We start from the raw sequence: 17,463 nt of genomic DNA, 5'->3' as shown, positions 1-17,463 counted from the left end.
GATGAAGGAAGTACAGTTTCTGGAAATACAGTGAATATATTTCTTGACGAGGGGATTATATTCAACAATCAACAGGATGTTCGGACGCAGAGTGATAGGGGCCTCCGAGATGGAGAACACAACCAAAGAATATCACAAGAACAACGTATGAATCGTCTTGATATGGACAGTGCTCAGAAGAAAAAAAAGAAAGATGACTACATCGCTCAATTTGGGGCGTGTTCCTTGTCTCTTCTACAAAAATTAGATGAAATCGAAACGGTAGACACACAGATTGAGGCCGAATACCAAAGAGGAGCACATTTCTTTCAGTACTGTGACACATCTGACAACAAGCCCGCTGGTGGGGAGGGAAAGGGATCAACGATGAACAGAAAAAAAAAACAGCTCTTATAAGACTGGATTCTCTTCACATGTAGACATACACCAGCACTTGCAACAACCTAAAGTGAAATCTCGTACTCTTCGGGTTACAGCAATAGAAAAGGCTAAGAAAAGACAAGAAATTACTGAGACTGAACATGTTGACGATGTTGCCCATTTTCTATGCGGCGGAGAGCCTCATATTCAACAAGATAAAGAATGTGAAAGGAACGTATCGGGTAATATCAAATCATCTGTACCCGAGAGAGATGCGATTGTATCACAAGACTCGACAAATGAAGACAGAGATTCCGATCAACGGCTGTTATCAGCACTGAGGAGCAACTTTGAATATGTGAAGGGAATATCAATATCAGATAGACCACAAATTCCCAAGATCGACACAAGGTGCTGTACTACTAGGAGCGTGATCGACAAAGTAGATAAAATGCTTGAAAAGGTGCAATCTAGTCCTTCCAGTTTGTTGGAGATAAACTGTCTTATCTGGGCAGGAGCAAAAACTGTAACAGAACATATGGGACTCAAGCTTCATTCATCAAACCACTCTACCAATCATAAGAAGAAGGCTCCTGAATGGAAGAAAAGGCTACAAACTAAGATAGCAGAACTACATAAAGACGTGGCTCAACTCGGAGAAGTAGATAAGGGAAACATCAAATCCAATCGGATGAAGAGCAATGCCAAAAGACTTCAGAAGAAATATCGCATTGACGATAAGACCCGTACTAGGACAACTGTTATAGAAACGCTCAAAATGAAGATAAATGCTCTCAAACACCGTGTTAAGAGATACACAAAGAGTAACAATTTCAAACGGCAGAATAAACTCTTCCATGGAAACAGAAAGAAATTCTTTCGTGAGCTGGATTCAAAGATGACTGAGACGAAAGATGTTCCATCGGCAGATGATATGAAGAACTACTGGAAAGATAATGATATCACTCATGAAGAAACTCCCTGGATTCAGTCGGAAGCAGACAAATGGTCCAATGTGCCAGCGCAGCAGCTAGTAGACCTGACCTTACCTGAACTACACAATATCATAAGGAACACTCATAACTGGAAAAGCCCTGGACCAGATGGTGTACAAAACTTCTGGATAAAGAGGTTTGGTAGCACCCATACTAATCTACTAATCTCATAAAACTAGACATTACAGGAAGAGAATGAGAGAAACGTGGCTTGAAAATAATGGTGATCCATCCGTTGGAGAGCAAGCTCTGGCAGACATGAAACAAAGTATCCTTCGTACTCAATATTTCAGCGAGATTGAATTAGAGAGAATAAAACAAAAGGCACATATACTTTGTAGAGAAATCGATAATGCCGGTAATGACGAAACCAGCGACGATCATGGGGATGGTGATGACAAAAATGCCGGTCCTGACAATGCCAACGATGGCCATAGATATGCTGATGACAAGAATGCCGTCGATGGCGATGCCAACGGCGACCATGGTAATGACGATGACAACGAAAACCATGATGGTGATGACAATAATGTCGGTGTTGATGATTTCAACGATGGCCATGATGATGCTGACAACAATGATACCGGTGATGACGATACCAATGATGATCTCGGTGATGCTGAAGTCAATAATGCTGGCAAGCCTAATGACGATGCCAACGACGACCATGCTGAAGCTAATAACGATGAAGCAGATAATGACAGTGTTGCTATAAACGATAACCATGGCGATGTTGTGAACAATGACACAGCTGATGATGACTATGATGCCGATATTGATGGTAAGAATGTGTATCATAAAGGCAGGAACGAAGGAGGCCAACCAAATAAAGACGGGAGAGTAGAAACGTGTGACAAGAGATTATCAAGACATCCACCCAAGGCCAATGATACGACATGGCCAGCCAATTATAATGAAAATTCGAAGATCACAGATACACAATCGCTACACAGCAAAGTGAGGAGGAAAAGAGAAAAGAAATTATGGTCAAATAAAGAGAAGGAAAATCTTATGACTTGCTTCTACTTTGCGACTGATGTATCTCATAAAACTAGACATTACAGGAAGAGAATGAGAGAAACGTGGCTTGAAAATAATGGTGATCCATCCGTTGGAGAGCAAGCTCTGGCAGACATGAAACAAAGTATCCTTCGTACTCAATATTTCAGCGAGATTGAATTAGAGAGAATAAAGCAAGAGGCACACATACTTTGTAGAGAAGTCAATAATGCCGGTAATGACGATACCATCGATGACCATGGGGATGCTAAGGACAGTGATCATGACAATGCCGGCACTGGTGATACCAATAATGGCCCTGATGATAATGCCGATGTTGTTGATGCCAACGAAGACCATGGTGATAGTGATGACAAAAATGCCGATGATGATGTCATCGAGGACCATAATGATGCTGATGACAAAAATACCGGTGATGATGATGCCTACGAGATCTATGGCCATTCTGACTACAATAGTGCCAATGGTGACGAAGCCAAAGTAGGAAAATCGATGATTCTAGACACACAATAACTACACAACAAAGTGAGAAGAAAAGGAGAAAAGAAATTATGGTCAAATAAAGAGAAGGAAAATCTTATGACTTGCTTCTACTTTGCGACTGATGTATCTCATAAAACTAGACATTACAGGAAGAGAATGAGAGAAACGTGGCTTGTAAATAATGGTGACCCATCCGTTGGAGAAGAAGGTCTAGTGGACATGAAACAAAGTATCATTAGTACTCAATACTTCAGCGACATTAAATTAGAGAGAATAAAGGAAAATGCCCAAAGTCTTTGTAGAGAACGAAAGCGTAATGCAACAAAGAATCAAGATGACAGGGGAAAACGAATAACAGATAAAGTAGACAAATTGCACGACACCAACAATGATAGAGAGAGAAAAGGAGAAAACTCGGTAATCACCAACACTGAGAAGGTGAACAATTCTATCCATGATGAAGGAAGTACAGTTTCTGGAAATACAGTGAATATATTTCTTGACGAGGGGATTATATTCAACAATCAACAGGATGTTCGGACGCAGAGTGATAGGGGCCTCCGAGATGGAGAACACAACCAAAGAATATCACAAGAACAACGTATGAATCGTCTTGATATGGACAGTGCTCAGAAGAAAAAAAAGAAAGATGACTACATCGCTCAATTTGGGGCGTGTTCCTTGTCTCTTCTACAAAAATTAGATGAAATCGAAACGGTAGACACACAGATTGAGGCCGAATACCAAAGAGGAGCACATTTCTTTCAGTACTGTGACACATCTGACAACAAGCCCGCTGGTGGGGAGGGAAAGGGATCAACGATGAACAGAAAAAAAAAACAGCTCTTATAAGACTGGATTCTCTTCACATGTAGACATACACCAGCACTTGCAACAACCTAAAGTGAAATCTCGTACTCTTCGGGTTACAGCAATAGAAAAGGCTAAGAAAAGACAAGAAATTACTGAGACTGAACATGTTGACGATGTTGCCCATTTTCTATGCGGCGGAGAGCCTCATATTCAACAAGATAAAGAATGTGAAAGGAACGTATCGGGTAATATCAAATCATCTGTACCCGAGAGAGATGCGATTGTATCACAAGACTCGACAAATGAAGACAGAGATTCCGATCAACGGCTGTTATCAGCACTGAGGAGCAACTTTGAATATGTGAAGGGAATATCAATATCAGATAGACCACAAATTCCCAAGATCGACACAAGGTGCTGTACTACTAGGAGCGTGATCGACAAAGTAGATAAAATGCTTGAAAAGGTGCAATCTAGTCCTTCCAGTTTGTTGGAGATAAACTGTCTTATCTGGGCAGGAGCAAAAACTGTAACAGAACATATGGGACTCAAGCTTCATTCATCAAACCACTCTACCAATCATAAGAAGAAGGCTCCTGAATGGAAGAAAAGGCTACAAACTAAGATAGCAGAACTACATAAAGACGTGGCTCAACTCGGAGAAGTAGATAAGGGAAACATCAAATCCAATCGGATGAAGAGCAATGCCAAAAGACTTCAGAAGAAATATCGCATTGACGATAAGACCCGTACTAGGACAACTGTTATAGAAACGCTCAAAATGAAGATAAATGCTCTCAAACACCGTGTTAAGAGATACACAAAGAGTAACAATTTCAAACGGCAGAATAAACTCTTCCATGGAAACAGAAAGAAATTCTTTCGTGAGCTGGATTCAAAGATGACTGAGACGAAAGATGTTCCATCGGCAGATGATATGAAGAACTACTGGAAAGAACTTTGGGATAATGATATCACTCATGAAGAAACTCCCTGGATTCAGTCGGAAGCAGACAAATGGTCCAATGTGCCAGCGCAGCAGCTAGTAGACCTGACCTTACCTGAACTACACAATATCATAAGGAACACTCATAACTGGAAAAGCCCTGGACCAGATGGTGTACAAAACTTCTGGATAAAGAGGTTTGGTAGCACCCATACTAATCTACTAATCTCATAAAACTAGACATTACAGGAAGAGAATGAGAGAAACGTGGCTTGAAAATAATGGTGATCCATCCGTTGGAGAGCAAGCTCTGGCAGACATGAAACAAAGTATCCTTCGTACTCAATATTTCAGCGAGATTGAATTAGAGAGAATAAAACAAAAGGCACATATACTTTGTAGAGAAATCGATAATGCCGGTAATGACGAAACCAGCGACGATCATGGGGATGGTGATGACAAAAATGCCGGTCCTGACAATGCCAACGATGGCCATAGATATGCTGATGACAAGAATGCCGTCGATGGCGATGCCAACGGCGACCATGGTAATGACGATGACAACGAAAACCATGATGGTGATGACAATAATGTCGGTGTTGATGATTTCAACGATGGCCATGATGATGCTGACAACAATGATACCGGTGATGACGATACCAATGATGATCTCGGTGATGCTGAAGTCAATAATGCTGGCAAGCCTAATGACGATGCCAACGACGACCATGCTGAAGCTAATAACGATGAAGCAGATAATGACAGTGTTGCTATAAACGATAACCATGGCGATGTTGTGAACAATGACACAGCTGATGATGACTATGATGCCGATATTGATGGTAAGAATGTGTATCATAAAGGCAGGAACGAAGGAGGCCAACCAAATAAAGACGGGAGAGTAGAAACGTGTGACAAGAGATTATCAAGACATCCACCCAAGGCCAATGATACGACATGGCCAGCCAATTATAATGAAAATTCGAAGATCACAGATACACAATCGCTACACAGCAAAGTGAGGAGGAAAAGAGAAAAGAAATTATGGTCAAATAAAGAGAAGGAAAATCTTATGACTTGCTTCTACTTTGCGACTGATGTATCTCATAAAACTAGACATTACAGGAAGAGAATGAGAGAAACGTGGCTTGAAAATAATGGTGATCCATCCGTTGGAGAGCAAGCTCTGGCAGACATGAAACAAAGTATCCTTCGTACTCAATATTTCAGCGAGATTGAATTAGAGAGAATAAAGCAAGAGGCACACATACTTTGTAGAGAAGTCAATAATGCCGGTAATGACGATACCATCGATGACCATGGGGATGCTAAGGACAGTGATCATGACAATGCCGGCACTGGTGATACCAATAATGGCCCTGATGATAATGCCGATGTTGTTGATGCCAACGAAGACCATGGTGATAGTGATGACAAAAATGCCGATGATGATGTCATCGAGGACCATAATGATGCTGATGACAAAAATACCGGTGATGATGATGCCTACGAGATCTATGGCCATTCTGACTACAATAGTGCCAATGGTGACGAAGCCAAAGTAGGAAAATCGATGATTCTAGACACACAATAACTACACAACAAAGTGAGAAGAAAAGGAGAAAAGAAATTATGGTCAAATAAAGAGAAGGAAAATCTTATGACTTGCTTCTACTTTGCGACTGATGTATCTCATAAAACTAGACATTACAGGAAGAGAATGAGAGAAACGTGGCTTGTAAATAATGGTGACCCATCCGTTGGAGAAGAAGGTCTAGTGGACATGAAACAAAGTATCATTAGTACTCAATACTTCAGCGACATTAAATTAGAGAGAATAAAGGAAAATGCCCAAAGTCTTTGTAGAGAACGAAAGCGTAATGCAACAAAGAATCAAGATGACAGGGGAAAACGAATAACAGATAAAGTAGACAAATTGCACGACACCAACAATGATAGAGAGAGAAAAGGAGAAAACTCGGTAATCACCAACACTGAGAAGGTGAACAATTCTATCCATGATGAAGGAAGTACAGTTTCTGGAAATACAGTGAATATATTTCTTGACGAGGGGATTATATTCAACAATCAACAGGATGTTCGGACGCAGAGTGATAGGGGCCTCCGAGATGGAGAACACAACCAAAGAATATCACAAGAACAACGTATGAATCGTCTTGATATGGACAGTGCTCAGAAGAAAAAAAAGAAAGATGACTACATCGCTCAATTTGGGGCGTGTTCCTTGTCTCTTCTACAAAAATTAGATGAAATCGAAACGGTAGACACACAGATTGAGGCCGAATACCAAAGAGGAGCACATTTCTTTCAGTACTGTGACACATCTGACAACAAGCCCGCTGGTGGGGAGGGAAAGGGATCAACGATGAACAGAAAAAAAAAACAGCTCTTATAAGACTGGATTCTCTTCACATGTAGACATACACCAGCACTTGCAACAACCTAAAGTGAAATCTCGTACTCTTCGGGTTACAGCAATAGAAAAGGCTAAGAAAAGACAAGAAATTACTGAGACTGAACATGTTGACGATGTTGCCCATTTTCTATGCGGCGGAGAGCCTCATATTCAACAAGATAAAGAATGTGAAAGGAACGTATCGGGTAATATCAAATCATCTGTACCCGAGAGAGATGCGATTGTATCACAAGACTCGACAAATGAAGACAGAGATTCCGATCAACGGCTGTTATCAGCACTGAGGAGCAACTTTGAATATGTGAAGGGAATATCAATATCAGATAGACCACAAATTCCCAAGATCGACACAAGGTGCTGTACTACTAGGAGCGTGATCGACAAAGTAGATAAAATGCTTGAAAAGGTGCAATCTAGTCCTTCCAGTTTGTTGGAGATAAACTGTCTTATCTGGGCAGGAGCAAAAACTGTAACAGAACATATGGGACTCAAGCTTCATTCATCAAACCACTCTACCAATCATAAGAAGAAGGCTCCTGAATGGAAGAAAAGGCTACAAACTAAGATAGCAGAACTACATAAAGACGTGGCTCAACTCGGAGAAGTAGATAAGGGAAACATCAAATCCAATCGGATGAAGAGCAATGCCAAAAGACTTCAGAAGAAATATCGCATTGACGATAAGACCCGTACTAGGACAACTGTTATAGAAACGCTCAAAATGAAGATAAATGCTCTCAAACACCGTGTTAAGAGATACACAAAGAGTAACAATTTCAAACGGCAGAATAAACTCTTCCATGGAAACAGAAAGAAATTCTTTCGTGAGCTGGATTCAAAGATGACTGAGACGAAAGATGTTCCATCGGCAGATGATATGAAGAACTACTGGAAAGATAATGATATCACTCATGAAGAAACTCCCTGGATTCAGTCGGAAGCAGACAAATGGTCCAATGTGCCAGCGCAGCAGCTAGTAGACCTGACCTTACCTGAACTACACAATATCATAAGGAACACTCATAACTGGAAAAGCCCTGGACCAGATGGTGTACAAAACTTCTGGATAAAGAGGTTTGGTAGCACCCATACTAATCTACTGAAAATCATCAATTACATTATCAGAGGGAACAGGACTATTGAGAAATGGCTGCCAATTGGAAGGACCTATCTACTGTACAAAGGCAAAGACCCAAAACAACATAAGAACTATCGTCCAATCACTTGCCTTAATACTATGTATAAGCTGCTGACATCAACGCTTGCCATGCACATCGAACGACACATCGATGATCATGACATAATGGAGGTCACTCAGAAAGGTTGTCGGAAAGGAAAAAAGGGTTGTAAAGATCACCTAATGACAAACAAAGCAATAATCGGTAATGCTCGCCAAAGACAAACCAATCTATCCATGGCTTGGATAGACTACAGGAAGGCATTTGACAGCGTACCACATAGTTGGATCATCAAAGTTCTAGAGATGTATCACATCAATCCACAAATAGTCAAGTGCATATCAGCAGGCATGAAACAATGGAGCACTACTCTTTCGCTTACGATAGGCACCCGTTCGATGACAGTGGAGGGGGTCCGAATCAAGAGAGGAATATTTCAAGGAGATTCCTTATCTCCTCTTTTATTCTGCTTAGCTCTAAATCCAATATGCTCTCTCTTACACGCTACGAGCTATGGCTACAGATACAAAGGGCAAGATGTATCTACGACAATAAACCATCTGATATATATGGATGATATCAAACTCTTTGCAAAAAATGACGATGAACTTCACAAGATGATAGCAGTAGTTAAACATTCAAGATGTCGTTTGGTATAGACAAGTGTGCCAAAGTTACACTTGTACGAGGAAGGAGGGTAAATACAGGCGACATGTTTGTGCAAGATGAGGAAACATCAATCAAGGAACTGACTAATGATTCGACATATAAATATCTAGGCATAGCTGAGAATGATGTCATTAGCCATAACACAATGAAGGAGAAGGCAACATCAGAATACAAAAGAAGACTCAGGCTGATCCTCAAATCCGAACTGAATGCAAAAAATAAGATTGAAGCGATCAACACTCTAGCCATTTCTGTGCTTAGATACAGTTTTGGTATTGTTAACTGGAGACTAGCTGATATATGTGGCCTAGATGTTATGACCAGAAAGCAATTAACGATGCACAGATTACATCACCCAAAGGCCGCAATCGAAAGGTTGTACCTTCCCCGTGATCTTGGATGAAGAGGTCTACAACAAATTGAGATGGTCTGGAATATGGAAGCAACGAACCTCGCCAACTACCTATCCAATCCACCTGATATACTGACGAGTATATCCCTCGATTATGATAATTGTCAAGCAATATACTCCATTAACAAGCAAGCATCTATCTTATTGGCACAACATCGACTGACACTACCCTACGGTGAAAAAGAGAAGGCAAGACTTAAATGCTCCTTTCACAAGAAACTTCAAGAGCAACTTAAATCCAAGCGACTTCATGGCCACCATGAAAAACAGACGCATCGGGAGTTCGTAGACCAGAAAGACACCCATCAATGGCTTAAGTCGGCGGGACTAAGAGGTGAAACTGAAGGGTTCGTCTATGCTATTCAGGACCAGGTGGTGAGGACCCGTGCCTACGAAAAATCTATCCTCAGAACAGACACAGACGACACTTGCAGGATGTGTGGAAAAGAGACCGAAACAATCATGCATTTGGTATCAGCATGTTCGACTCTTGCTGGAACTGAGTACATCACAAGACATGACAATATTGCCAAACTTATCCATTGGCAACTACTGAAGGATCGCGGTAAAATGACTTGTGATCACGCTTGGGAACATCAGCCACAAACGATCACCACGATCAATAACAGCACCATATATTGGAGGTGCCGTGGCCGAGTGGTCTAAGGCGCCTGGCTATACATGGAAAGTCCGGGGTTCGATCCCCGGCCGCGGCACCTACGCCCGTGAGCAAGGCATTTAATCTACAATGCTCTTTTATCCTGCTTTCAAATAAATGGAAATGCTATATGCATTATTGGTAAATAGGTGTGCACTTGTTTGTTAAAAAAAAAAAAAAAAAAAAAAAAAAAAAATATATATATATTGGAACTGTGGCATACTAACGGATAGAACCATCAACTGCAACAAGCCGGACATCATCGTCAGAGACAACAACGTAGTAAATATCATTGAGGTCTCTGTTCCCCACGATATCAACATTGCTGTAAAGGAAAGAGACAAACGGCTCAAGTATCAAGACCTAAGGATTGAGATCGAGAGGATGTGGAACGTGAAAGCAGAGGTCACACTAGTCATCATTGGTCACTCAGGAATGGTGAAGAAGGGAATGGAAGCCTGCATAACCAAGATCTCTCCTCACCTTCGGATGTACGACATTCAGAAGGCAGCTATCTTGGGTACAACCAGATTGATAAGAAAGACTCTCGGACATTAGTAGTGTAAAGTTCCTAGTTGCACTTGAAATTACTTGGTGCTTTTTGTTAGAGCAAAGTTATTCAAGAAAAAAATACGGACTTGATCCTGTTTAGAGGAATAATAATAATAATAATAGTAATGGTATATTTACACATGCAGGGGTGCCACTTCAGTTCCGCAAATTGTTCTCCCAGCGGGCCCTGCTATTATCAATTACCTCGACGCTCAAGCGACATGCAGGTACCCATTCGCCTCACCTGGGTTGAGCGCAGCACAGTGGGTAAGTTTCTTGCTGAAGGAAAACATACCATGGCTGGGAATCGAACCCATGTCCCCCAGATTGAAGGACGAGAGTCATAACCACTATATAGACCACGACGCCCCCAACTGGGGTGGGTGTACGGGGAGGAAAGGCAAAGGACATATTTCCATCCCTTTTAGATCTCGACCACGCTAATGTGTTGAAAATGTGGTCGTTTGCCAATTTAAATTCTAGTGTATGAAAATTTAATTCATGAAGCATCGCGGTGCCATCAGTGAGCGTGTTACAGACAGTTTTATTCCAAGAAACTTCGGAGGGCGGGGGTGATTGGGGCGGAGGTAGATTCCAGTACCAACTCTTTTTGAAAAAATAAGTTTTTATGAAACTTTTAGCATCGATAAATAAACGATGACTAAATTGCATTACTGTGGTGCTCATGCATGTTGAATGATTAAAAAAAAAAACGATTTAACGAAATTACCTTTGACGGATTTTTCGTTCTAATTTGCTTCCTGACTGCAAAAAGGCTCAATTTTTTTTAATTGTTTACTTTTTAATTATATTTCGTGTGTTTTTGTGTGCGCTTTCCCCATGCTTTAATGATAAAGAATGAAAATAAGCGTTTTAGTTATCAGTCCAAGATGGTAATGAATGCTTTGAGTGTCAATTAACAGACACTGTATACTGTCTGAGGTTTGTGTCATAATTACCTTTACATAGTGAAACTAAAACTTCAGACAAGGGTTCAAATCAAACCAAAGATAAGAATATGGACCTATACCTTTGAAATATGTATTAAAAAAGATCCGATTAGACTAATGCATGTTTAAAAAAAATCCCTTTTCACCATATAAGCTGTTAAAAATGTTCTTTTAGGAGAAAGAAAATGGAAACAATTTGTACTAGGAAGTGGAAGGACGAACTGGTTATCTGGACAGATGTTCTGCATTGTCTGTAAAACAATCTTTTGATAAAGAATGTTAGCAATATTGTAGGTACACTGGTGTCAGTGCGCCGGGTGCGTGTGAGGGTGTGTGTGTGTGTGGGGGGGGTGAATGAGGGTGTGTTTTGTTTATAATACAAGTTTTTTTTCTACTCTCTGCCTTTCTCTCTGATGATTTTGCTCGTTATACGGTGTGTACCACTCATGTTACCATGGGCCAATTCCATAAAATTATCGACCTTTTTGTACGTCCGACCCCCGTTTTTCTCAAGTGTTACTTCACTTTATAAACTGACTAAGTCATGCTCCTTTGAGAACGTTACAGACTGTCAAAAGAACAAGAAATCAAAGACAGAAAATTTCATGAAGGTCCCAAGTATTGGGGGTCGGACGTACATATTTTATGGAATTGCCCCATGGTTACCCATTCGTTTTACATATTACATCCGCATTCCTACTGAATGCTATTATTAGCGTTGTTCTTTGTTAAATGTTTAAAAGACAAATGAACAAACTTGAGACCTCGAACTTACACTTGCACTTCTGCCCGAATAGATTTAAAAAATACATTCACCACTATCGGTCAGCGTGTGTCACTGTGGCGCAATGGATTAGCGCATTGGACTTCTAATTCAAAGGTTGCGGGTTCGAGTCCCGCCAGTGATAGCTCTATTTTTTTTTAACAACATCAAACTTTAAAAGGGCAAATCACAGATGTAAAGCACTTGAACCTGCCATAACAATTTTTACAGCACAAGTAAGATTGTATAAATCTGCAGTTTTTTTTATTTCGAAACTACATTAAATAATCTTAATTATTCATAATTTCATTTAAAAATGATACAATAGAAAAGGTGTTTTAAACATCACTCCTTAACCCATAAGGGCTTAATCAGCAATCTGCATAATTTCTATTTTTAAACCAATAAGAATTGCTGCAGTCTTGTTATTGTTCATTCGAATTGATCAAGTTTGCCTTTTTTATTTGATTTTTTTTCACATATAGATCAACACTTTTAATTTTTAAGTGTATATATATCGACTTGATCATGATGTAGTCACTGTAATGAAATAATATATCATAATTTCATGTAAAACATGGAAGCTTAAAGGTCAAGTCCACCCCAGAAAAATATTGATTTGAATGAATAGAGAAAAATCAAACTAGCACAACACTGAAAATTTCATCGAAATCGGATGTAAAGTAAGAAAGTTATGACATTTTAAAGTTTCGATTATTTTTCACAAAACAGTGATATGCACAACTGAGTGACATGCAAATGAGATAGTTGATGATGTCCCTCACTCACTATTTCTTTTGTGTATTATTGTTTGAATTATACAATATTTCATTTTTTACACATTTGACCAACTTGACTGAACCATACAGTATCAAACAATGTCAATTCCACATGATCAGGGAGGAATTAATCGTTGTTTCACTTGGCAATGAGGAGAAAATAAGAATATTTCATTTGATTATGGGTCTAAAAGGGGAGGGCACGGGCCGGGTGTGCCCCCCCCCCCCTTGATCCGCCAGTGCTGTCTGAGGTTCGAGTCATAATTACCTTAAACATAGTTAAACTAAAACATTAGACAAGGGTTCAAATCAAACTCAAGATCGGAATATGGACCTATACCTTTGAAATATGGAATGTATTAAAAAAGCTTAGAAAAAAAAATTGATCAGACTATGCATGCATTAAAAAAATCCTGTCATTTTAATTAAGCTGTCAAAATGTTCTTGTAGGGTGGAGAAAATGAAAATAAATTGTACTTTGAGGTAGAAGGAGTTGGTCACTTTTCCAGTCTCAAATGATCATGATGATACTATAATTATCTCATGATGTTGACAGCTTTTTTAATTTTTTAGTATGAAGTAATAACAGTTTTTGTATCTTTATTGAATTTTGAATTACACAATATACATGTATGATTTCAAGATCCTTTGCCTTCTCCGGGGCGGGGGGGGGGGGGGGGTGGACTCACTTTTTATTTCTTGTATCCCAACTGCAATCTCTGATAATCTAGCCAAAGTATATAATAACCTTTGACATCTGCCTTTATCATGCTCACAAAAAATATTTTCTCTGCATGTTTTAAAAATTTCTTAAGATATATCCTCAATTTTTCTTTATTTGTTGGAAGCACAAAACATTACAAGAACTTTCAGGATTCTGAACTGCATTATACCATGTGACAGCAGTACTAACTGTGCAAACAGCTAAGATTACTAATATTTCCACAAAGGAGAAAAAATTACATTTTAACTAAGTTTGTTGACCTCAGGTGAACCGTGATTGTTTACTTTTAGAAACTTGTTATGAATTCCATATTATTATTTTTATATCAAATAACTAGCTCTTAGAAGTTTGATTTAATGTTATCAAATATTTTCAAAATAATGAATTCTTATCCAAGTAAATTTATCTGAAATTACCTTAGACCTTGACCCAGAAACCTAAGCTTATACTTACAGTATGTATATGGTGACATCTCATAAATATTCAATCCAAGTAGAAAACAATAAAGACCTAGGATTTCAAAATTATCTCTGAAAATTTAAAAACTTAATCTTTGGTCCTTCATTATTATTTTTTTTAAATGTTGATACTAGTTTGTTGACCCCAAAAGTAACATTTGACCTCGATCATGTGACCTGAAACACATACCAGATGATAAGTGACACTTGATCACCCTTATGTCTAAATTTCATGAAATAGGTCCACAAACTTTGTGAGTTAAACTTATGACATTAAGATTTGATTGTTGATGATGCTGCCGTTGGAAATGTGGTGCTCATATTTTTTGCTTCTACTATGCAGGGAAGACAAAAAAACACAACGGTAGAAAAATATAACAATGATAATAACAACAAAAATTATGTGACAATAATAAAAACAATAAAAATTACAACACATGCAAAGGAAAGGAAAAATCACTAGTACTTGGTACAATATATACCATTGCAGTTAAATTATCATTCAATTTGAATGTAATTTTATTCAATAGGCAATTACTTTTGCACTTACCCTATTGATAAGGATATCCAGGTCCCTACCTTTTTTCATTTTATCATTTTTCTATTCAAGATCCTTATTCATGTTCTTCCATATATTTTGCACTCACATTTTTATATTTTTCTTCAATTCATTTGATATCATAAATAATAAAGATTTTATCCTTTATTACTGGCCTGACAAACCAGGGGGATGTTTCACAAAGATTTAAGTATGACTTAAGTCACACTTAAATGCGGACGAGTACATGATATGCAACGCGCAATCTTATTGATAAATATGCAGTAGTGCACGTCCTCATGACACGATCTGACCAATGCGGTCAAGCCTTTCATACCGTACGCAACTCGGTGTTTAAGTGCGACTCTACGTCATATTTAAATCTTTGTGAAACACCCCCCAGGTCCATGGTCAAACCTAGATTATTTTGATGCATTTTTATTTGCATTTTTTGTGAGGTTTCTTTTAAACATCCTCCAATTATTTTTATGTAGGTCAAGCATAAACACACATGAACTCATAACCGTAAAAACACTGCACAAATGTTACTAGATGAATCTTTGAGTGTGCACTGTCAAAATGACCCTGTCATATCGAGTTTGAAATGATATATCACATTCATGATTCTTTATAATTTTTATGTATAGGCCTACTAATATACAATGGCATCTTTAACCTTTTGAACAGATCATTGTCTCTCCCATGTATGCATGCGCGAATATAGCTTAAACTTGATAATCAAATGGCTTCGAGAACGAAAACAGAGGACAGATGGACAATCCGGCAAAAAAACACCTCTGTCCCCAACTCTGTCGGCTGAGGCATAACAAATGTATGCCTATGGATGAAATTGTCAGCCTAGAATTAAACTTCTTTTCTGAATTTGAATAAAATTCAAAGATTAATTACAATAGATAATTCATAATTTCTACAAAAAAAAATTCTTTGCATGATCATCCTTTCTCTTAAATATCAATCCCCATTGTCAATTAAATTTTGGTGAAATTGATCAAAAACATGATTGCTTTCGATGATTTATGAGGATTGAAAAAAAGGAATATACTAAAGATTATCCATACATACTTATAATATATTAATTCAGTCTCATCAACACAAATTGACTAAACAATGTTCACAATAAAGCTCAAACCATCGACATATTTGCCACTGCTGGGACTTGAACCCAGAACTGTTCTTAGATTAAGAACCGTTTTACCTTTAAACTACAGTAGCTTGTATTGCTTGTATGGTTTTGAGCAATTATCAAACATTGACTAGTCACTGTCACCTGTGTCAACCAGACTAATCAAGATAATGATTAGTAATGTTTTTTTTTATTTATTGTCCAATTTAATGGAAATTCATTTTGTTTACATGCAAACATACAAATAACAAATATAAATAATCAAGGAGAGACAAAATTAATACAAAATACTGGCATGCACGTAGTACATTCGTTCTTATACATATGACGATTAAAAGAGTATAACGAGATAATTGTTGAATATAAGAACAACAAGAAGGCATACAGTATTCGGTGTAATTATCATTACCATCATTCTAAAACTGTTCAATGAGTAAAAGTATCAGGTCATTTTATTTTATTTATTTATTTATTACTTGAAGCATAATTCACATATAAAAAATCAACAACTCTACATTGACCATGATTTCGATACTATCATTATTATTGTAATCATTATAGTTGCTGTTATTATTATTATTATCATTATTGTCATTACTATTATTACTATTACTACTACTATCATTACTCTTTACATTTGTGGCAGTTATTGTATTTAAGAGGAGACGTAGATGGCAATATTGAAGAGTAAGTGTAATTCTGCAATAAGGTGACTTGTTTTCTATTTAATGGTTCAGAAGACGAATTGAGAAAGGAATAAAAGAATTTCCGTAACGGCTTGTTCTTGCCTTAACTGATTCCCACCTTCTTCCACTACGAAGTAGTTTGTATCTCTTATTTAATGGATGGGAGTGATCACCGACTATTGCTTGGGCTTTGTCAACTACCTTTTCTTGACATATCCTATCCAAATCTACAACGCACTCCGTAATCCTACTAGCCCGTTTCATGACTCTATACAATTTATCCTTATCCTTCTGTAATGACCCAAGCTCAGCATTTACGTTGAATAAATGAATATAAGTCATGCGCACAATTTGCACCTTATCTTTAGGTCACGCCTCCATGTTAATCTCGAAAGATTGGTTGAAAACGGTGTAGTGTACTCAGTGATGGCACCTCTCACTTTCTTGATGTTCAGAAAATATTGTTGCCACTATCGTTCTGAACTTATGAAGGACGTGATCGTTTCTCATATCCAGCTGACCGAAGCGGAACTGCTTTCAAATCAAGAAAATTATTATCACATTTTTACAGACAGTACATCCGTAATTTACAGTCCTGTGGCATGTAGCATTCCCTCTGTGAAGACCAAAGAGATACATCTGTTCTCGGTTCTTGACACTTTGAATCTTCTGAAGGATTTCATTCCAATACTGGAATTGATTTCAGACAGTGCATTGGATATTGGTTCATGTGACCAGTTGGTGTTGCTCCTGGGGTCTTTTTTGTTCCTTTGTAAATAAAAGACAAGTTAAGAGCCCTAGATTTCAGACTCAGCCCAGTACTTCTTTGGAGTAACCTATTTTCCGGGGGAGGGGGGCCACTTCCATTGACGAGTGGATACCATGCGCGACCATGGGG

General features: G+C 38.4%; 2 protein-coding genes and 1 non-coding gene across 3 annotated transcripts; all 3 read left to right on the top strand.

Annotated features, from left to right (window-relative positions):
* Window positions 1–1,550: 1,550 nt before the first annotated feature.
* LOC135156098 (probable ATP-dependent helicase PF08_0048) lies at window positions 1,551–2,888 on the top strand. Its single transcript, XM_064107232.1, has one exon. It carries the CDS (start codon window positions 1,551–1,553, stop codon window positions 2,886–2,888), a length of 1,338 nt encoding a protein of 445 aa, XP_063963302.1.
* A 1,985-nt stretch (window positions 2,889–4,873) lies between these two features.
* On the top strand, window positions 4,874–6,211 carry LOC135156097 (probable ATP-dependent helicase PF08_0048). The gene has a single exon (XM_064107231.1). The coding sequence runs from the start codon at window positions 4,874–4,876 to the stop codon at window positions 6,209–6,211; it is 1,338 nt and encodes a 445-aa protein (XP_063963301.1).
* A 6,096-nt stretch (window positions 6,212–12,307) lies between these two features.
* Window positions 12,308–12,381, top strand: TRNAR-UCU (transfer RNA arginine (anticodon UCU)). Its single transcript has one exon. It is a non-coding gene; the product is annotated as a tRNA-Arg (tRNA).
* The last annotated feature ends 5,082 nt before the right edge of the window (window positions 12,382–17,463 follow it).

The sequence above is a fragment of the Lytechinus pictus genome, chromosome 12, assembly GCF_037042905.1.
Source record: "Lytechinus pictus isolate F3 Inbred chromosome 12, Lp3.0, whole genome shotgun sequence".
NCBI lineage: Eukaryota > Metazoa > Echinodermata > Echinoidea > Temnopleuroida > Toxopneustidae > Lytechinus > Lytechinus pictus.
The sequence above is the reverse complement of the archived record's forward strand: the minus strand, read 5'-3'. Positions and strand labels throughout refer to the sequence as shown.

Excerpts from the sequence above, each read along its gene's own strand:
- LOC135156098 (XM_064107232.1), top strand. The coding sequence starts at position 1,551 with ATGAGAGAAACGTGGCTTGAAAATAATGGTGATCCATCCGTTGGAGAG.
- LOC135156097 (XM_064107231.1), top strand. The coding sequence starts at position 4,874 with ATGAGAGAAACGTGGCTTGAAAATAATGGTGATCCATCCGTTGGAGAG.